Below are 23,117 nucleotides of genomic sequence, written 5' to 3' on the forward strand. Positions count from 1 at the left end.
TGCCAAAATGTAAAGATCATCGATGCTAGGAAGAAACTGCATCAACTAACGAGTAAAACAACCAGCTAATATCATAATGACAGGATCAAGTTCACACATAAAAATATTAACCTTAAATGTAGATGAGCTAAATGCTCCAATTAAAAGACACAGACTGGCAAATTGGATAAAGAGTCAAGACCCGTCAGTGTGCCATATCCAGGAGACCCATCTCATGTGCAGAGACACACATAGGCTCAAAATAAAGGGATGGAGGAAGATCTACCAAGCAAATGGAAAACAAAAAAAGGCAGGGATTGCAATCCTAGTCTCTGATAAAATAGACTTTAAACCAACAAAGATCAAAAGACACAAAGAAGGCCATTACATAATGTTAAAGGGATCTATTCAACAAGAAGAGGTAACTATCCTAAATGTATATGCACCCAATACAGGAGCACCTAGATTCATAAAGCAAGTCCTTAGAGACTTACAAAGAGACTTAGACTCCCATACAATAATAATGGGAGACTTTAACAACCCACTGTCAACATTAGACAGATCCACGAGACAGAAAGTTAACAAGGATATCCAGGAATTGAACTCAGCTCTGCACCAAGCAGACCTAATAGACATCTACAGAACTCTCCACCCCAACTCAGCAGAATATATATTCTTCTCAGCACCACATTGCACTTATTCCAAAATTGACCACATAGTTGGAAGTAAAGCACTCCTCAGCAAATATAAAAGAACAGAAATTATAACAAACTCATAGAACACAGTGCAATCAAGCTAGAACTCAGGATTAAGAAACTCAGTCAAAACCACTCAATTACATGGAAACTGAACAGCCTGCTCCTGAATGACTACTGGGTGCATAATAAAATGAAGGCAGAAATAAAGATGTTCTTTGAAACCAAAGAGAACAAAGATACAACATACCAGAATCTCTGGGACACATTTAAAGCAGTGTGTAGAGGGAAATTTATAGCACTAAATGCCCACAAGAGAAAGCAGGAAAGATCTAAAATTGACATTGTAACATCACAATTAAAAGAACTACAGAAGCAAGAGCAAACACATTCAAAAGCTAGCAGAAGGCAATAAATAACTAAGATCAGAGCAGAACTGAAGGAGACAGAGACACAAAAAAACCTTAAAAAAAAAATCAATGAATCCAGGAGCTGTTTCTTTTTTTTTTTTTTTTTTTTTTTTTTTTAAAGATCAAAAAGTCAATAGATTGCTAGCAAGACTAATAAAGAAGAAAAGAGAGAAGAATCAAATAGATGCAATAAAAAATGATAAAGGGGATATTACCACCGACCCCACAGAAATACAAACTACCATCAGAGAATACTATAAACACACCTCTACGCAAATAAACTAGAAAACCTAGAAGAAATGGATAAATTCCCGGACACATACACTCTCCCAAGACTTAACCAGGAAGAAGTTGAATCCCTGAATAGACAAATAACACTCTGAAATTGAGGCAATAATTAATAGCCTACCAACCAAAAAAAGTCCAGGACCAGATGGATTCACAGCCGAATTCTACCAGAGGTACAAAGATGAGCTGGGACCATTCCTTCTGAAGTTATTCAAGTCAACAGTAAAAGAGGGAATCCTCCCTAACTCATTTTACGAGCCTAACATCATCCTGATATCAAAGCCTGGCAGAGACACAACAAAAAAAGAGAATTTCAGATCAATATCCATGATGAACATCAGTGCAAAAATCCTCAATAAAATGCTGGCAAACCGAATCCAGCAGCACTTCAAAAAGCTTATCCACCATGATCAAGTGGGCTTCATCCCTGGGATGCAAGGCTGGTTCAACATATGCAAATCAATAAATGTAATCCGGCATATAAATAGAACCAAAGACAAAAATCACATGATTATCTCAATAGATGCAGAAAAGGCCTTTGACAAAATTCAAGCAGCCCTTGAAGATAAAAACTCTCAATAAATTTGGTATTGATGGAACATATCTCAAAATAATAGGAGCTATTTATGACAAACCCACAGCCAATATCATACTGAACGGGCAAAAACTGGAAGCATTCCCCTTGACAACTGGCACAAGACAAGGATGCCCTCTCTCACCACTCCTATTCAACATAGTGTTGGAAGTTCTGGCCAGGGAAATCAGGCAGGAGAAAGAATTAAAAGGTAGTCAATTAGCAAAAGAAGAAGTCAAATTGTCCCTGTTTGCAGATGACATGATTGTATATTTAGAAAACCCCATGATCTCAGCCCCAAATCTCCTTAAGCTGATAAGCAACTTCAGCAAAGTCTCAGGATACAAAATCAGTGTACAAAAGTCACTAGCATTCTTATACACCAATAACAAACAGAGAGCCAAATCATGAGTGAACTCCCATTCACAATTGCTTCAAAGAGAATAAAATACCTCGGAATCCAATTTACAAGGGATATGAAGGACCTCGTCAAGGAGAACTACAAACCACTGCTCAACGAAATAAAAGAGAACACAAACAAATGGAAGAGCATTCCATGCTCATGGATAGGAAGAATCAATATCATGAAAATGGCCATACTGCCCAAGGTAATTTATAGATTCAGTGCCATACCCATCAAGTTGCCAATGACTTTCTTCACAGAATTGGAAAAAACTGCTTTAAAGTTCATATGGAACCAAAAAAGAGCCTGCATTGCCAAGACAGTCCTAAGCCGAAAGAACAAAGCTGGAAACATCATGCTACCTGACTTCAAACTATACCACAAGGCTACAGTAACCAAAACAGCATGGTACTGGTACTAAAACAGAGATATAGACCAATGGAACAGAACAGAGCCCTCAGAAACAATACCACACATCTACAACCATCTGATCTTTGACAAACCTGACAAAAACAAGAAATGGGGAAAGGATTTGCTATTTAATAAATGGTGCTGGGAAAACTGGTTAGCCATAAGTATAAAGCTGAAACTGGATCCTTTCCTTATACCTTATACAAAAATTAATTCAAGATGGATTAGAGACTTAAATGTTAGACCTAAAACCATAAAAACCCTAGAAGAAAACCTAGGCAATACCATTCAGGACATAGGCATGGGCAAGGACTTCATGTCTAAAACATGAAAAGCATTGGCAACAAAAGCCAAAATTGACAAATGGGATCTCATTAAACTAAAGAGCTTCTGCACAGCAAAAGAAACTACCATCAGAGTGAACAGGCAACCTACAGAATGGGAGAAAATTTTTGCAATCTACTCATCTGGCAAAGGGCTAATATCCAGAACCTACAAATAACTCAAACAAATTTACAAGAAAAAAACAAACAACCCCATCAAAAAGTGGGCCAAGGATTTGAACAGACACTTCTCCAAAGTAGGCATGTATGCAGCCAACAGGCACATGATCATCATGACTAGCCATCAGAGAAATGCAAATCAAAACCACAATGAGATACCATCTCACACCAGTTAGAATGGCAGTCATTAAAAAGTCAGGAAACAACAGGTGCTGGAGAGGATGTGGAGAAATAGGAACACTTTTACACTGTTAGAGGTACTGTAAACTAGTTCAACCATTGTGGAAGACAGTGTGGTGATTCCTCGGGATCTAGAACTAGAAGTACCATTTGACCCAACCATCCCATTACTGGGTATATACCCAAAGGATTATAAATCATGCTGCTATAAAGACACATGCACACATATGTTCATTGTGGCACTATTCACAATATCAAAGAATTAGAACCAACCCAAATGTCCATCAATGGCAGACTGGATTAAGAAAAATGTGGCACATATACACCATGGAATACTATGCAGCCATAAAAAAAGGATGAGTGCATGTCCTTTGTAGGGACATGGATGCAGCTGGAAACCATCATTCTCAGCAAACTATCACAAGAACAGAAAAGCAAACACCGCATGTTCTCACTCATAGGTGGGAATTGAGCAATGAGAACACTTGGACACAGGAAGGGGAACATCACACACTGGGACCTGTTATGGGATCGGGGGATGGGGGAGGGATAGCATTAGGAGATATACCTAATGTAAGTGACCAGTTAATGGGTGCAGCACACCAACATGGCACATGTATACATATGTAACAAACCTGCACGTTGTGCACATATACTCTAGAACTTAAAGTATAATTAAAAAGAAACAAAATGGAGTGTGTTATATTCATTCATTTGCTGTTTCCCTGTTACAGAATCAATGCCACCATCTCTGTTTTTCTATGTTACTCTTCCAAACAGATCTTCACTTTATGGCTGAGAGGGGGACATATTGGAATATCTCCTTTGTGATTTGATCCTTCTTCTCTGACTTCTCTCTGTGCTTCTCTCACTTCTTAGAAATCCCACCATCCGTGTCACATCAGGTCCACTTCTCACCCCTGTCCTCACATCTCAGGAGGCTGTCTTTGCTCCTCTTCACACATTTATTTCCTCCTCTGGATCTAACTTTGTTGCTCTCTTTTCTTGATGGCAAGAGTTCTGAAATTTCCACTTTATGCTGCCCTTCTCTGAAATACCTTGTACTTGTTTCATTTTCAAAATGTCAGCAGGTGTATAAATTGTGCGCACCTCCCCACTTGAGTTTTTTTAATGGGAATGGTTTCAGGGGTGCGGTCTGATCTGACGAGCGTTGTGCACGGACACAGTGCCGTAAAATCATGGCGCGTGAAGGAGATGTCAGAGCAGGCAGCCATTCCTTTGCTTTTAAATTCAACTGAAATCTTTTAGCAAGTAACTTGGCTGGATGATGGGGGCATTCAGGTTCAGGGCTGAGAAGAAATATAGCAAATACAGTCTACTAGGGAAGGAGGCTTTACCTTCTCCCCTTCTTGTGTTTTTCTCACATTTCTTCTCAAGCCTGGCACTGCACTCTTCATCCTGGGCATTTCTCCCCCTTCTCAAACACTTCCCCCTTTGAAAGGGGGAAGTGCATTTGATTGATTGGTGATTGATGTCCCTGGATCAGGGTGGCTCTGCGGTGACCTCAGGGATGGCCCACTAGTTATCCTTTTTCTGCCCTGCCTGACTGAGTCTGGCCTGCAGCCCCCTCCTTGAAACCCGGTCAGTGAACGGCTTTGGAGTACATGCTCCAGGCCCTGCATATCTCTGCACATAAGCTTGGGAAGGGGACCCGATGATTTTAATTTGGAAGCATGAAGTAAAAGTCCCCATGCTGACCTCAGCACCAACCAAGTTGTCCATTCCAGTGTTTCACAAAGAGCCCAGCATTGGGAGTCACTTCTCCATCAGCAACCAGCCCCTCTATTATTGCATTGCTCTATTGTATGCTCTATTAACTCTGGAGGGAAGAAGACCAAATATCCCTCCCTACTGCTGGCCCCTGTCTAACATTCTAAACCATAAGGATTTTCTCAACCTCCTCTACTCTCTAGTTGCCTTGGACTTCTGCCATGTATCAGAAAGGTGCTAGGTGATTTTTACAGGTGATCTGCAATCTTCCACTGCCCTGGCATGAAGTATCACCAGCCACAGCATCACAGAGTGATTGAGGAGTCAAATAAGAAGATGAGTGCGGGCCTCCATGTGTCCAGTGCTCAAGCTTCTGTTGCCCCATCCTTCCCCTGTAAAAGCCTCTGGGATCCATTTCTGCATTTTCTCTTGGGATTATCTCTGCTTCACATGAGACCCGCTGCCTCATTTCTTCTTTCCTAGACCACGATAGCATCCGCATAGCTAATTCATCCCTTGTTCTGTTCCATCGTACCACCTTTGACTGAACCGTGACCCTAAATTGCAGCACTGACAACATCAATTTCCTGAGCCTGAAACCCTTTAATTAGTGCTTAAAAAAATACAGACCAGCCCCTACATATCTCAGTATTCACAGGCAAACCAGTAAAGTCGTGTTGGCCAGGCTAGTCTCAAACTCTTGACCTCACATGATCCACCCACTTTGACCTCCCCAAGTGCTGAGATTATAGGCGTGAACTATAGTGCCCGGCCCCAGGAATCTTAAATTCCAAAATATCGCCTGATGAGCCTCAGGTCTCCTGTGCTTCTTAGGTCATGTCTCAGGCCTCACCTCATGGTACGGTTTTATCTCATCTAAAATCTGTCCATGCTTTCCAGATTTAAGTCCCTCTGCATGTGGCCTATAGTTCTTTTCCTCTGTATGCTTTGTTCTATGCTCCTGCTGTCCTTTAGATTCAAATATGAGCCAACTTCAGCTTCTATTTCTTTATTTCCTCCACTGTGTTGAAGGAAACCACAAAATCACATAGCTGTACTATTTTGAGTAACAACAAACCCATCTCGAATTTCAGGTAGATCCTCAAATAATTCAATTTTTCCAGAAACTCATGTTTGTTAAGAAGAAGTCTTAGAGAGTGTGATCTTCTAGAACTAGGTGAGATGAGTTTCTCAGTAGGATCATGCTCTCGATGGGTCAATAAAGGTGAAAACTAAAACTTGACCATGGTCTAGCAATGACAAGGAGCACAATGGAGCTCCTTCTCTCGCTGGCTCTGCGGACTCTTCCCAAGGTGCCCCTCTTGCCTTAGATCCAATACTCCTCCCACATTTCATAGGTGACTTGGCCTTCTGCCTTTCTAGAACCTTGTACTAAGCGTCTATTGCGCATTCTCTCTGATCTTGCAGCTGCCCTGCAATATAGATAATATTATCATTTTTCAGTTTTAATGGGTGTCTTTTGCATGCCAAAACTCTTTTAGGAGCTGGGCTGTGGCACTAAACAAAACATAAAATTCCTGACCTTGATGGACCTGCTAACATTCTAGCAGGGAAGGCAAGCTTTAAAACTAATAAATGAACAAGCATATTGCATAGTGTAATGCAAGTCTTTGGCAAATATTTAAATCTGTAAACACACACACACACACACACACACAGAGATATACTGTGGGCAGGGAAGGAGACACATGCATGCCAGGGAGGCACAGTGCAGGCAGAGAGGCAGCCACTGCTAACACCCTAAGTTAGGAGTGAGCCTGGCATGTGAGAGGAACACCTTGGATACTGATGTGGCTGGAGCAGAGAGACAGGCCCAGGTAGCACAGAACTGTGTAGATCAGAGGAACAGATTTGATTTGTATCATTTTGAGTGATGTGCATTTTATTCTGAGTGAGCACTGGAGGGTTTTGAAGGACAGTTGGCATACCTGATCCAACAGGCCTTACAATGATCACTCTGATTTCTATGTTTCTTGCATTCTTCTTTATAGAGATTTATTTGACAAATAAATATTGTATATATTTATAATGTACAATATGATGCTTATATATATGCATACATTGTGAAATGGCCAAGTCAAGCTAATTAACCTATTTTACTTCATACGCTTATTGTTTTGTCTGTGTGGTGAGAACATCTAAAATCTCTTATCTCAACAAGGATGACTATGTTGACAATAGGCTATGGCCTGGCAAGGGCGGGGACCAGTTGGTTGTTTTGTTGTACAATAGGCCAGAAGTGGTGTGATCTCAGATTAAGGAGGCAGCAGGGTAGGTTTGGGATGGGTGCACCATCTGGATTTCTTTTGCAACCAATCACTTAGATGTAGAATATTGGAGAAAGAAAGAAGTTGAAGGTATTACTGAGATTCTTGCCCTAAACAACTAGAAGGAAGTATGGTCCTCAGCTGAGATGGACAGGCTGGGAAGTGGGCATGAAGACTAATCAGGATTGCAGATTTGCACACAACAAGTTTGAGATGTCTACTAGGCAGCCCCATGGGCATGGGGCTGGCAGTAGGGCATGGGTCTCCAATGTAAGGCGGCGGTGAGGACTAGCTGTGCAATGTGGGTATCTTTGGCATCTGAAAGTGCTCATGTTCCCAGTATTGGATGCCATTGAGTTTGGCTGGAAAAAAGGAGAAGCCTCAGGACTCAGCCCCAGGCACTCCAGTCCAGGAGCCTGGGGGAAGAGAAGGAAGCAGTGAAGGGCCCTGGGCATGTCCATTCAGGTGGGAGAGGATCTGGGAGAATGGTGTCCTGGAAGCCAGGGAAGAACATGGCAGGGAGAGGGACTAACTGATGCACTCCAATGCTGCTGAAAATCCACTAGGGAAAGGACTAAGAACTCAGTCCCAGCTTTAGCAGTGATGATCAAAAGGAGCTGAGCTCCTTGTCCTGCGTGATATAGCCACATTGAAAATTCACACCCCTGCTTTTCTTTTCGACATATCTCTTATATTTCACCGTTGACTTTGCCTTTTACCTTAAGGGGAAAATTGAGGGCAAAGCTAATAGACATCTCACTAGTTTTCCTTGTGACAAGAGATGATTGTGGGTTAGTGCCCATTTCCTCTGTTCCAGCCGGTTTCACTGGGACACATTCCTGCCTCCTTTTTACAGTCACATCTTCCAATAGCCCTTTTGGTGCCATCGAGTACCATTGGTCCTGTGCAGGGTCTTCCTCACTTTGCTTCTATTAATTCTTTCCTCTTCTTCTTTGGCACCCTTTTAATAATTTTCTATCATTTCATTTTCTAGGATCCTTTGGAAAAGCTCTTGCAGCCTTCAATTGAGGCTCCACGTGGCGTTCATCGTCACCACCACTCCTTCCTGCTCAGAAAATAAAGCAGGCTGTAGCTCAGGTGTTTCTCAACCTGGCACTGTTGACATTTTGGGCTTAGTAATATTGTGGGGCTGGCCCAGGTCATGTAGGACGTTGAGCAACACCCTGGTCCCTACCCACTGGAGGCTAGTAGCACCACCACCTCCAGCTGCGACAAATAAAAGCATCTCCAGACATTGCCAAATATTCCCTGGGGGGATGGAGGAGGACAAAACAAAATTATCCTAAGCTGAAAACCACTGCACACCATTGCTCTAGCTGGAGTCTCTCTCTCTAGCTAATGTCCAGTCCTTTGTTTGCATAGATGCTGGTAATGTTGTAAAATAAAAATTTCACTAAGAAATTTCTTTTCTTTAAATCTTGTCATGTGTCCTTATATCTTTAAGGTAAAGCTCAAACCACCTTGTTGAGTGCAAAGGAAATGTGTGATTCGGTTCCTGCCCAAGTCCATCTTTCCAGAGCTCTGCAGGCAACCAGTGCTTCTATCCCATTCAGCTCCTTACTATTCTGTACAAGAGCCCTGCATTTTAATGCCTCTGCACCTCACATACATTTGTCTCCCCATTTTCTACACTGTCTTTTCTCTTTTGCTCCTAGGTCATTACTGTTTGCCATAAAAGTTAGGTAAAGAATCCTTTTCTCTGTACAACCTTTCTTTATCTTTAAATCGAATGTAGATCTTTGGATTCTCATGGTATTCCTTGCATCCCATTATCATAATACATATTCTTCCAGACTGTGGTCATCGATTCCTTGTATTTTACCACTTACCTAATTCCAATCACTGAGAAGGTCAAGGATCTTGTCTTACACTTCACAGGCACTCAATAAGTACTTATAAATGTTTTAATATACTAAAGGAGCCAGAGGAGTGAAGTTACGTCTGACACAAGCAGTCACTAAGTCCTTAATGAAAAAAAGTACCATTGAGCTCTAATGGGTGAGAAAACACTTTGAATGTTAGACACTGAAAAAAAACAGGAGTGATTCCAGAGATATTGAATTTAGTTAGAGAGTGCTCAGACTTATGAGGGAGGAGAAAGTCACAAGTTGGTGCTGAATCTTGAAAATCCTTGAATTCCTGCTAAAGACGGTGAGAAGACATTGATGATCCTTAATAAAGTGGATGAACTAATCTGCATTTTTTTCAAAATAATGCTATTTTGAAAGCATATTCAACATAGTGTAGGTTGGAAAGAAGAGACTGGATTTATGTGGAACATTTATAGCTATTAGTTCAGACAAAAAGAGATAGAGATTGAACAAAGAGTGTGAAAGATTTTTCATAACTCTCAATCGCACAATACCTAAACTATTGTAGAAACATGACTTTTTCTGTAACTATTTTTTTTTGAGACAGAGTCTTGCATTGTCACCCAGACTGGAATGCAGTGGTGCGATCTTGGCTCACTGCAACCTCTGAATCCCTGGTTCAAGCAATTCTCCTTCCTCAGCCTCCCGAGTAGCTGGGATTACAGGCATGTGCCACCATGCACAGCTAATTTTTGTATTTTTAGTAGAGACAGGGTTTCACCGTGTTGGCCAGGATGGTCTCAGTCTCCTGACCTAGTGATCCACCCGCCTTGGCTTCCCAAAGTGCTGGGATTACAGGCATGAGCCACCGTGCCCAGCCTTTTTCTGTAACTATTCTAATTTAGGATTGAAATAACTTCCCAGGGAGTAAAGCTTGTGCAGTATGATTTTTAACTGGTTTTAACTCTTTAAGAATAAACATAATTCTCTTTATAAAGAATTTTGGTAGAATATACTGTTATTGACTTTAGCACAGCATGCAAATGAGATGCTGGAAAGCTTTTCTCTGGAAACAACGGATTATGATAATTCAGTCAGTTTTTCCTTTAAAATCAGTTGAAATAATTTACTGTGCTCTGAAATAAGGATCTTCATTCGGATGTTTAATTAATTCCTAAACTCTATGAATAATTTGTTGGTGTAATAGATAATTCTTGCTTGCTATTGTGCAATGAAGCTAAAAAGTGCCTATTTTAATCTCAGCTGAAATTATTATACAGAAAGTTGGTGTCATCTCCATGCACCCAGCCCGTGGATGTGAGGCAGGACACGGTGGATCTCCAAGCCAGCTATCAGCAAACTGCTTTTCCTCTAAGCTCTGTTTCATGTGCTAGGATTGCTGACATCTTATTTTCAATATCCCCTGTATTTCTGGCTTCAGATTCAGATATCCTTAGCTTGTGTTTGCACACATATAGACACATGCAAAATTACATACACAGACACACAGAGACACACAGACACACTCTGGTGTGCAGCCTCCTTCTACCAACAGTACGCCTTTTTTCTTTATAATCTCATGGATTTTGAGAATATAAAAAGCAGCTACTTTATACAAAAAGGTTGAGAACATTGACTGTATATGCTATTTTGATTGTGCCATTAGATACAGATAAATAGTGTTTTTCTCTCCATCTCTGCTCTTGCCTTAGATGGAGGTTGCCAAGGTGATCATACGGCACAGAACATTTGTTTTTATGTGGCTCAGTGAGTTCACGCTGAAAGCTAAAGCGATAGCAGCAACTTCTCACCCTGAGAATCATTCTCTTATTTTTGTTGTCGTTCTCTGGCCACATGTTCTTGCTCTGCATGTTTTAAAGATTGTAGGAAGATTTTTGTCCTCAGTTTGGTGGCCTGATGCCTCGGGGTGGTTGTATAAATAAATATTTACTCAGATAAGAGATGTCACATGTGTTTTCAGTGCTCACAAAAATGTGTGATTCTAACATGTCCCTTTGGAGTGAGATGGATTCTCCTGGAGAAGCCCCAGGAAGACTTTGCTAGATGCCTTCTAGGTTCATTAGTGCTCAAGGATTTTATAAAGTTTTAGGAAATACAATTAAACATACATTATTACAGATCTTACTAAAGTCAGGCTTGTGTAAATGTTTGGGATGGTTCTTCCCCCAAGGAAATGTAATACCATTTTAGGTTGTTGAGCTGATATTAACTCAGAAAGCTTTTATTAGGGTTCATACTCCCATCTTTTGTTTTATACCATAGAACATATGAAGAGTTCAATGTCTTATCCTCACGTTTGCAAAGACGATGCTCATGCAAAAATACTGACTGGTCATTCATTCTTTCAGTGATCAGCTATGCATTGACTATCCATTTGTCAAACTCTGCTAAGAAACTAGGGATGTGAATATTACTTTAAATCCAATATGATTTCTGTCTTCATGGACCTTAGAGTTTAGTTAGGGCAGACAGACATGGATCACATAATCACTCAAAGAAATATAACGTTGCAACAGTACAATGTTGGGTGAACCCATAACAGGGGCATTTGACCAGGAGCGCAGGGAAGGCTTTCCAAGGAAAGAGCACAGTAAGATCTGAAAACAAGTCCGGAATTACCAGGCAAGAAGGGTGGGAAGGTTTACTGGGCTACCAAGACAATCATTCAGAGACTGCTGTGGGCAGGAGTATGGCAGGTATGTGGCTGGGAGGAGGCCAGAGCACTGGGATTGAGGTGGGGCAAGAGAGGGATAAAGGGGAGACTGGAAGGGCATTTTCATGCAAGAACAGGCTAGAACTTGGGCTCTGTTAAAAAATTCTGTCTTTATTTCTATAGAAATTAAAAGTCATTTAAGGGTCTTGTATTTCTTTTGAGGGTAGACCAGATGGATGTAGGGAGACCATTTTGTTCTAATATTTTAGTACCTGAGGGCATAGTTTGCTCTAGTGTGGAAGTAGCGGGTAAGAGGAGAATGGAGTACATTCAAGAGACATTTAGGAAGCAAAACAAAAAACAAACACACACACACAGAATTGGGTAAGTTCTTATATTTTAGTACCTGAGGGCATAGTTTGCTCTAGTGTGGAAGTAGTGGGTAAGAGGAGAATGGAGTACATTCAAGAGACATTTAGGAAGCAAAACAAAAAACAAACAAACACACACAGAATTGGGTAAGTTCTTATATTTTAGTACCTGAGGGCATAGTTTGCTCTAGTGTGGAAGTAGTGGGTAAGAGGAGAATGGAGTACATTCAAGAGACATTTAGGAAGCAAAATAAACAAACAAACAAACAAACAAACACAGAATTGGGTAAGATACAGGGAGTGAGGGAGACGGAGGGGTCAGTACTGGTTTTCTGAGTTGTGCAGATAGATATACAGCAGTGCCATGAACTGAGACAAGCAAAAATGGAGGACAGCCAGTATGGTGAAGGAAGATCCTGGGCTGGGTTTCTGATACGTTGGATTTGAGGTTCCTTGAGACATCTAGGATGTCTTAAATCCTTAAAAGACAATGTCTTTTAAGAAGACATTGGGTGCATGAATTTAGGTCCTAGAGGTAAATTTGGGTTGGAGATGTAACTTGTAGGTCTTCTGCATAGAGATAATAATTGAAGCCAGGGGTGTTGATGAAAGCATCTGGGGAAGCTAAGTATGAATCAACATGACACGACAATGGCAATAATTTCCTGTCTGCTTTAAATGAAGGGATAACTACTAATTCATTTACATGTAAACTTGATGAAGTGACTTAAACAGATTTAAAATCCTCTCAAGTAATCATTCATATTTATCTACCTGCAATAGGTATCCAAAAATGACAGGGTTATCCACAGCCTAGAAAAATAAGGTATAGGAGAGGATACACTTGCTATCTTATCAAAGCTCAGAAGGGAGTGGAGATCAAAGCTAACTCCCTCCTTATTTGAATCTATTAAAGCCATCACATAAATCAAACACATATAACCTAAAACATCCTACTGCTTAAAATTGACTTACAGTTTTAAAAAAAATTTGAAAACAATTTTGTTAGAAAATTTGGCAAATCATATGGACACAAAACTTAAATATACTTGCACTATAATCGAACAGAACTCTCTGGGTTGTCTTATTTTCCTGCAAGGAAATAATCTTACATGCATTTTTCTTATTCATTGGTAGTGAATTCCAATACCAGTTGCTTACCCTACTGTGTATTAGATTGAAGTCCAGCAGAAAACATTTGTCCTTCAGGGCATCCCTGGGTGAGTCTAAGATTGCAGTGATTTATTCTAGGGAAGCATGGCTGGGATGGGGAATAGACAGGGCTCTGTGATTAGTGGGCTGTCAGTGGGTGCATTGTGGAAAAGGAGATTATGCATTTCTCATGAATTATGAGCAATTCATAGTAAGTATGAATTGCTACCTGTGAAATATTTAAATATTAAATCTATATTTATTAATTACTGTGGATTGTAAATCACATAGTAGCTATGTGATATTAGATAAACTGTTGTATGTTATTCTACCCTTTAGATTGTCTCTTTGCCCCAGTTTTAGGTGGCTCAGTGTGTAAGATGCCCTCCCAAGTGAAAGCTGTCTTTCTTTCTAGTTCTAGCAATGCAGACACCTGTGCAAACTATGGAGGATACACGTTTGATCAATGATGTCAGGAATACTAGTGCTACTTGAAAATTCTTATGCTAAACTCAAGTTTTCTTTATAATAAATTGTTCCAAAGCATTAAAAAGTTGAAAGCAAAAACAACAACAACAACAACAACAACAACAAAACACTTCTGCTGAACTTATACATAGGCTAGAATATTCACTTTGAAAATCTGGGAGTTGTTAGCTTGGCTAAACCACAGACCTGGCTTGTGACTCCTTTCTTGTGACCTGTTAGCTTGTTTTATGACTGGAATGTGATACTTGCCTCCAGTTAAGAACCCCACAGCTTCACATTTAAAAAGCCACTAATGTAGGCAAACTGAGAACAGGAGTGTAAAGAGCCTGAGTGTTGCTGGGTTTGTGGCTTGGATTTACCATTGATTGGCTCTGTGGCCTTGGGCACTTTCCTTCTCCCTGTGGAGTATCTGTTTCCATACCCGAGAAAGGCTCTGCTCTGGGATTCTTGGATCAGGTTTCCATAGCTCATCTCTGGGTACTCTGTGTCAGCTGAGTCTGTGCATGGCCATCCCGCTTGCCGTTAAGAGAGGCTGGCTGTGTGAAACTGAACAAATTACCTTATCTGGGGTATTTATAAACCTACCACACAGTGCGGTTGCAAAAAATTAAAAATGACCAAATACATGTAAAGCACTTAGGACAATAAATTTTTTTTTTTGCTATTGCTCTTATTTACTTCATGCTAAGTTTGATGCCCTCATCAGCACTTATTCCTAGTCTTCATAAAATGTCTATTTGTACTCTACAGGCCTGGGCCTGTCCAGTATACACAGAGATTGGAATCCAATGATGCGATACATTTCACTTGGGAAGAGAAACCTTGTAATGGACCCTCTTTCTAGCTCTTTCTTCACTGCAGTCACAGAGACTTCTCTCTCTTCCCCGCTTTCAGCAGCCAGTCACCCCCCAACACTCCTCCCTCATATCCGTTTTCACTCTCCCAGCCCCTACCTCCTTTTTAATGTGCTAGACCAGTGATGCAGGTAATGATTTTGTGGGTGACAGTGTGTGAGTGTATGTGAGAGTGTATGTGAACAAGTGTGAGTGCGCACGTGTGTCCAAGAGTGTGTGTGTGTTAGTGTAAGTGTGGTAGTGTATATGAGTATATGTGAGTGAGTGTGTGAGTGTGAGCATTTGTGAGTATGAGGGAGTCTGTCAACATGCGAGGGTGTGTTCATATGAGTGTGTTAGAGTGTATCAGTGTGAAATAATGTGAAAGTGTGTGTCTGTGATTATGAAAGTATGTGTGAAGCTGAGAGTGTCTGTATGTGTGAGAGTCTGTTATGAGTGTGAGTGTGTGTATAATTCAAGGCAACCAAGGTAAAATTGTTTCATGCTATCCCTAAGGCAATTATTGCTGGGTCTTATACAATGTCACCACTGTAAAATGTCACCACTTTTAAAATGAACAGAACTCCTGGGAGGAATGCATGGGACAAGGGCCAGGATGCTGAATTTCAGAGAGTGGTATAGTGTAGCACTGACTCTGGATCCAACCTAAGGTAATCTGAAACAAGCATACGTTTCCAGCGACATGGTTTTCATTCTCTCGTGATTATTTTACTTTTTCATTAGGTGTCCCAAGTGCTCTTCCTATAATAATGATTTATAAGAAGGAAGCCTAGGAATGAAGCAAAAGTATTTTTTCTTATACATTCTTCTTTTCTCCTTTCAAAAATATTTCTAATTGTGATGAAATAAATACATTTTATGCAAACATGGGCTATAAAGCTTTCTTTTTACTTTCCTGCCCTTACTTCAAGTCAGATAGCTTCCCATTGACAAAATCAAGTACCATTCACTGTGTCTTCCCACATACATGTACAATATCCTCTTTTTCCAATTTAGGGTGAAACTTTGTTGCTTTTCATGATAACTTTGTATCTGCAGTGCTTTCCTCAGCAGTTCACTATAGACTACTGTATATTACTGTTGGTTTCATTGATAGTATTTGAAAAAGCTGTGTTGAGAAGTCAGGTTCAGGGAATACATTTAAATTTTCTAAGAGGAGTGTGCAGCCTTCCCCATGGATCCTTCTGTCTGTTGGGAAGATTTGCTTCGCAAAGGTCTGCTCAGCTGTCTGCTCTGGAAGCATGCTTCTCCATTTCATCACAAGATTTCTGAAGGAAATGCAAGCCTTTCTGTCTTCAAATACAACCCATCTGACTGCCCTGTTTTAGGAGAAGGCTTTCTGAAATGGAAGCTTAGGAAATAACTCCTGGATCAGTTGCACAGAGGGGATACCGAGGTCTGAAAAACTCTAATTCCAAAAGGATTAAAATAAGACACATTACTTCTCATCGATCCCCCAGGGTTAGGATTAATTCGAGTATGATGATCATATGACATCAAATATGTCATCCTTTGACTCCCTCAGACAGGACACTTCTCCCTGTTCTGAAATGTAAATAAGCGTGTGGTCACTTGTAATGTATCTTATTACGTTTGAAATCTTAACTATTACCCTAACTTCACCTACTTTAAACATTTTAATGAGTAAAAGAGTAATTTCAACAACCAGTTAGCATCGACTCAAGAGGCTCCCTGGGAAAAGGGGGCAGCATCATGCCCCTTTCTGGGTGGACTTCGGATTCCCCTTTGGAACATCAGGATTTTAGACCCAGGACTGTGAAGAACAGAAGCGACAAAATATCTGAGTTTCTGATTTTGGTATGTGACATATAGTGGTTGGAGCCAGTGAAATTCACAATTTCAGCTGAAGCAATTGCTAATTCTTCAAACATTTTATTTTACTCACCAGCACAAGGAATAACCAACTTGAATTTTTGCCTTCCAGGTACATTCATTTCAACCAACTAGAAACGCTACAGCCAGAGACCTTTGGAGACCTTCCGAAATTAGAGCGACTGTAAGTGTTGACCCTTTAGATGTCCTTTCCTTCTGCTTTACATTTTCCGTTTATACAACCCATCTGACTGCCATGGAGAGCAGGCCACTTTGCCGTGAGCTTTAGAGGCATAGCCTGTACCTGGGCACTATAAAACAGAGTTAATATAAAGCTTTCTATAGTTTAAGATCAATGGAGAAAAGGTGAAATAGCCAATTAAAAAATAGGGCAAAAGAGAGGAAGAAGCACTTCACAAATGAGGGAAAGCTATTTAAAAAACTTACATCAGGGGCCGGGCATAGTGGCTCACACCTGTAATCCCAGCACTCTGGGAGGCCGAGGTGGGCAGATCACCTGAGTTCATTCAGGAGTTCGATACCAGCTTGGCCAAGATGGTGAAACCCTGTCTCTGCTAAAAATACAAAAAAGTAGCTGAGCCTGGTGGCACACTCCTGTAATCCCAGCTACTCGGGAGGCTGAGGCACGAGAATCGCTTGAACCCGGGAGGCGTAGGTTGCAGTGAGCCAAGATCGTGCCACTGCACTCCAGCCTGGGTTGCAGAGTGAGATTCTGTCTCAAAAAGAAAGAAAGAAACAAACAAACAAACAAAACCTTACAGCAGAATTTTGTATAGCTGATCATATACATCCCCTATGACTTAGCAGTTTCACTTTCGAGTATATACACAGCAGAAATGCACACATGTATGCACCAGAAGATGTGTTCTTGTATTTGCAGCAGCGTTATTTCTGGTAACTCCACACTGAGAACTACTCAAGTCTCCAATAACAAAATGGTAGAGAAATAAGCTGTTGTACATTCATAAAATAGAATACTATACTGCAAGATGGATGGATGTCAGAAACATTCTGAGAAGAATAATCTGAACACTGGAAATTCCATAGTTCTATTTTATCCTCAAAAGTAATTTTAAGAGATAGGAGTAATATATGCAGTATTGAGAAGTCAAATGCTGCTTACCTTTGGTGGGAGAGAGGACGTTAGAAATGGCAGGAGGAGCCTCTGTAGGCCTGGCAATGTTTTGTGTTCTTTGTTTTTCCTGGGTGGTAATTACACAGCTGTGTTCACTTTCAGGCAAGGCATTGTACTCTACATCACAATGTCTGCACTTTTCCGGATGTATTTTGTATTTCAATAAAGGCTTATTAAACAGACAATGACAAACCACAGGGGCACTTGGACAGCCTTCTTCTGTTTTGTCTTTTATCAAATAAAGATACTCTACTACTTCAGTTCTTCTAATACCTTATATTAATAAATTCATTGTATCTAGCTGATGATATGCTATTTTTCTCTGAAAAGAAAGAAAGTGTGGAATTACATAGCTAACCTTAACCAGAAATCTGTTTTCCCTAAAAGAAAATTTGAATTAAAAATTTATGTTTAAAAAAGGATGCCCTTAAATAATACACAAAATAGATCAGTAAAATTAAAGACTAAGGAGAGCAAGTTAACCACTTTCTTATGCAGTTACTGCAACCTCATTTGCCTATGGAAGTGTAGCAGTTGCAAGCCATACAATCACATGGTTTGCTTTTGTTTACTTTGTGCTGGAGGCATGTGATCGTGAATAGGAAATGAGGTAGGAAAATGTGCTGTACTACTCCTTTTCTGCTCTAACCTGTGTGAGCAGGGAGCCAGCCCTGTGCAGGACAGCCATGGTGCAAAACAGATGGATTGTTCAAGATTTAGCATCACAATGGTTGATACCTTCAAAACACATGAGACACCAACTTTTATTTGAAGGATTTTTTTTTTTTTGGTCAAATTGTTAGTCTTGTATTCCTGTGGTGTAGCAATAAACCACTAAGCCTTGTATTTTTGCTGTGAAGCCAATAAACCATCAAGACTCAAAATCCTCACCAACAGCAGCCCTGAAAACTGTGAAGATGGGAAGGGGAGAGTCCTGCTGCCTGGGAAGGTGTGGAAGCCCTGGCAGGCAGGCCCATGGCAGTGGTGGTGGGGCTTGCCTTTATAGAAAGGACTTCTTAGCTTGGGATCCATGAGTGGGCTCGGAAGGCATGGAATGGACCAACTAAAAAAGTTTTAGTTTCTGGTTTCTTTCCTATTGTCTAAATATATTTGTATCTATTTTAACCTTGTAGTGCAGACATGTAGTATCAAATCATATCACACAATAGAACTCCTGAAAAAAAACTTGATCTTGGACCCTCTCTCCAAAGGCAGCTTCTTTTAGCTATTTCTCTTTTATATTCTTTGGTTGTTGCCATCATAATTATTAGGATTCTCTAGAGGGACAGAACTAATAGGATAGATAGATGCTATATAAAGGGGAGTTTATTAAGGAGTATTAACTTACATAATCACAAGGTCCCACAATAGACCATCTGCAAGCTGAGGAGCAAGGAAGCCAGTCTGAGAACTTGGAGTCTGATGTTTGAGGACAAAAAGAATGCAGCTCAGGAGAAAGATGTAGTGTGGGAGGCTAAGCCAGTCTAATCTTTTCATGTTCTTCTACCTGCTTTTTATTCTGGTCACGCTGGCAACTGATTAGATGGTGCCCTCCCAGGTTAAGGGTGGGTCTGCCTTTCCCAGTCCACTGACTCAAATGTTAATCTCCTTTGGCAACACCCTCACAAGCACACCAAGGATCAATATTTTGTATCTTTCAATCCAATCAAATTAACACTCAGTATTAACTGTCACAAATAGGTAATAGATTTTTATTTCATTCCTTTTCCACTGTAGAAGATACCAATTTTCACTCTGAAGATCAGAATTTATCTTGCTTATGCTATCCCTGTGTGATACAGACACACACACCTGCATGCACACACACATGCATGCACACACACAGACACACACACACACTAGAAGGTCAATTACATACCGATAAGTGAACTAAATATATATATATACACATCTTCACTCTGTTAGCTATGTTATTATCTTTATATTACTCAGATATTCAACATGTTTAGCCTACCCTGCAACTACAATGAAATTTCTTGCTGTTGACCATAAATTACCTTGAACAATTGAAAGTATATATTATTTTAACTAAATTATTGTAGGGTCAGGAAACATGCTCACATTTTATTTCTTTCTCTTTGTGTAAATATTATGAATCTGGCCACTTCAAAAATAATTGTCTTAATAAAAGGGCAATTTTCTTGTGTGATTTAAATTATTTAAAATAATGTCATGTCTTTGGTTCATATTTGAACTGTTACTTTCGTATATATTTTTTGCTCTTCCTGGACATTCTAAATGCATTATGTGCCTTTGCAATATCTTCACATTTTTTATGTCACCAAATTATATAAACCATGTCATTTCTCTTTTACACCGGAAACCCGTTTTCTAATTTGAACTGACTTTTCATTAGGATTAGTGTCATCTGCCATCAACCTGGAATTTCCCTTCACTAATTGCCTGAGTGAAGTCCATGGTTTCTCATCTCCATTCTTCCTTTTTCTTGTGTTACTTCTTTGTTCTGCTGGAACACATGTTGAAGAACTTACTATGAAAAGTCTTAAGGGAGATCGTTTTGATAATCTTTGAATGCCTGAAATTGTATGTATTATTTCCTCATAATTAGTTGATAGGTCATCTGTTATAAAATTGTAAGTTCAAGAAGTTTCCCTTGATCTTTGAAGAGTCCATTCTATTTCTTCTAGCCTATTATCATTCTGTTTTATAGGAAATAAATTTTATTTTCACAGAGAGGTTTAAAATTTTATGGTTATTCTTTATTTTTAAAAATCTTACAGGCCAGGTGTAATGGCCTGCGCTCCCAGCACTTTGAGAGGCTGACGTGGGAGGATTGCTTGAGCCCAGAAGTTCCAGACTAGCCTGGGCAACATAGCAAAAACCAATCTCTACAAAAAATAAAAATAAAAATAAATTAGCTGAGCATGATGGCAGGCACCTGTAGTCTCAGCTACTTGGGAAGCTGAGGAAGGAGGACTGCTTGAGCCTAGCAGGTTGAGGCTGCAATGAACCATGATTGTGCCACTGTACTCCAGCCTAAGTGAAGGGTGAGACCTTGTCTCTAAATAAATATATAGTTAAAATCAAAATAAAATCTTATCAATTTACATCAAGGAATGTGACTTTTCAATTATTGGAGTTTTCAATGTAAAGACAAATCCATCCACAATTTTGAAAGATTATCTTTAATTATTTATTTGACTATGTTTCCCTTTATTCCTTCTGTCTTCTCTTCTAGACATACTGTAATTGAATATTAGATCATCTGGATCTCTACATTTTTTATCTTTTGTTTTATAATATCTGTTATTTTGTCATTTTGATTCCTAATTTGGTATGTTTTACTTAATTTTTGACATTTACTACGTGAAAATATTTTTTAATCAGAATTTAATTCCTAAGAGATCTTTCTTGTTTCCCATTTATTTATCTTCTGTAGAAACTTATCCTTTTTTTATAAGTATGATATATATTGAAGTCTCTGAGTACATGTAATAATTGTAATGCTCTCTTACTTTTTTTCTCTAGTTATTGGAATTTCTCTGTTTCTTCTGGCATTGTTTTCCTTTTTTAAAATGTTGGTCTTTCTTTTTCATGTTCCTAATTAACCTCCCATGCCTTGTGATTCTTCATTGTCTATTGACATTTGAAATTAGAAGCATTTCAATTGGTAGTGTGAGTTTCACCTGCTCTCTTTTACATAAGTTTATTTTCTTACAAAATTTCCCCTTTGGTGTAAATTTTAGTTTGCACAATTGGAAGTAAAATGCAGGTTTATCTTCCTAAAATTCCAGAATGAGGAAGGCTTTTTTGCTTCGGTTTCAGCTCCACAAAAATTCCATTACTTTTCTTCTTTCAATTTGTTCAATTTCTTTGGGAAAAAATCTCTATTTCTATGTCTATCTCATCCATCACTATATCATTAACATTTTTCCTCTTAGCTGTTGGTGTTCTGGATGGTGGCTACTAATTATTGTGTTTCTCCATCCAGGTCTTTGTGAACCCTTGTTTCCAATCTCACTTCTCCCTCCTCTGCCCCTGCCTTAACTGTTTGGGGTCTCTGGGCGACACACAGTCAGATTGCTCCGCCTCATAGGATTCTCTGGGCTGCAGCTTTCTCTCCTATTTAATCTGTCAACATTTTCTCATGCATTTTATTTATCCAGAATTTGCTGAATACTCTTATCTGTTGGTGACCTTCCACATTCTGCCCTCTTGATGAATATGGATATATTTGTTCATATTAAGCATCCCGGTAATTATTTCAGTGGAGACTCAAAAGAGATTGAGGAAGATTTGCATATCTACTTCACTATTTTGGACTAAAATTCTTTTCCCCGTAACTTTGAAATTTGTTTGCTGAAATAATATTTTTATTGCTAAAATTATCCTATTAAGGCATTTCTAAATTCAAGCAAATTTACCATGACTTTATCTGCGAACTGCACATAGCCAAGTAATGTGCATTCAGCAGCAGCAGCACAATGCCTAGAATGGTTCTTTATTGTCATGATTTGACAAAAGCCCCTTTGTGTTATATTCATAAGTACTAACCTCTAACACCTGGGTAGGAATGCTCTTTTCAGTGAAGTCATGATCTCAATACAATCAAGGAAGTCCTGCATCTCCCTCTTTTCTATAAAAAGAAGGATTGATTTGAAAATCTTCACTTTACCAAGTTAGGTTTTCTCCAAAAGATAAGTCTTATCTTCAAACACAATCAACTACTTACTATTATGTTACCAAGCAAAAGAATCCAAGCACATTTAGTGGAGCCACATGGATTAGAATGTTCAAGTTGCTTTAGAGCTTGGTGCTCAGGCAGAAAATCGAAGTAGTGCTTTCATTAAAGTATGTCAAGCATTACAGAATTTGGACTTTTTGGCTAAAAATTTATGGTTGGTATTAAAGAACACAGAGTCCACCAGACTAGACAATGTTGTCTCTATCTGGTATGCACCTCACTAAAGCTGAGGCCATTTCAAAAAGTTTTCTCAAGGAGTAGGATCTGAATATGACTTTTACTCTGCTTCTCAAAAGTCTCCTGGATTTTCAAGGAATACATCTTGAAACATTAACCTAAACCTTAGGCAGAAGATTTACTTTCTTAGAACATTTATGAGGAAAGTGCTCATTCATTACTTGACTTTTTTGGATAATATGCATGTTTCTGTCACAGGAATGAGACAAGTCTTTGTATAAACTCTGTATAAACTTTGTATAAAAGTAGATACTGCTCAAATACTATTTTTTTGATCAAGCATCTTTGACAGAAGACAGCAGCAGCAAATAATTATATAAACTTTTTGGCC

At 39.5% G+C, this 23,117-nt stretch overlaps 1 protein-coding gene across 3 annotated transcripts in view; it reads left to right on the forward strand.

Moving 5' to 3' along the window:
• Window positions 1–23,117, forward strand: part of PXDNL (peroxidasin like) — a 508,264-nt gene that overhangs the window by 311,005 nt on the left and 174,142 nt on the right. For all 3 annotated transcript variants that reach the window (XM_050801783.1, XM_050801784.1, XM_050801786.1), the window contains one exon: window positions 16,780–16,851. In XM_050801783.1, the coding sequence (XP_050657740.1) occupies window positions 16,780–16,851 (72 nt within the window). The remainder of the gene's footprint in view (window positions 1–16,779; window positions 16,852–23,117) is intronic.

The sequence above is a fragment of the Macaca thibetana genome, chromosome 8 (genome assembly GCF_024542745.1).
Source record: "Macaca thibetana thibetana isolate TM-01 chromosome 8, ASM2454274v1, whole genome shotgun sequence".
Lineage (NCBI taxonomy): Eukaryota > Metazoa > Chordata > Mammalia > Primates > Cercopithecidae > Macaca > Macaca thibetana.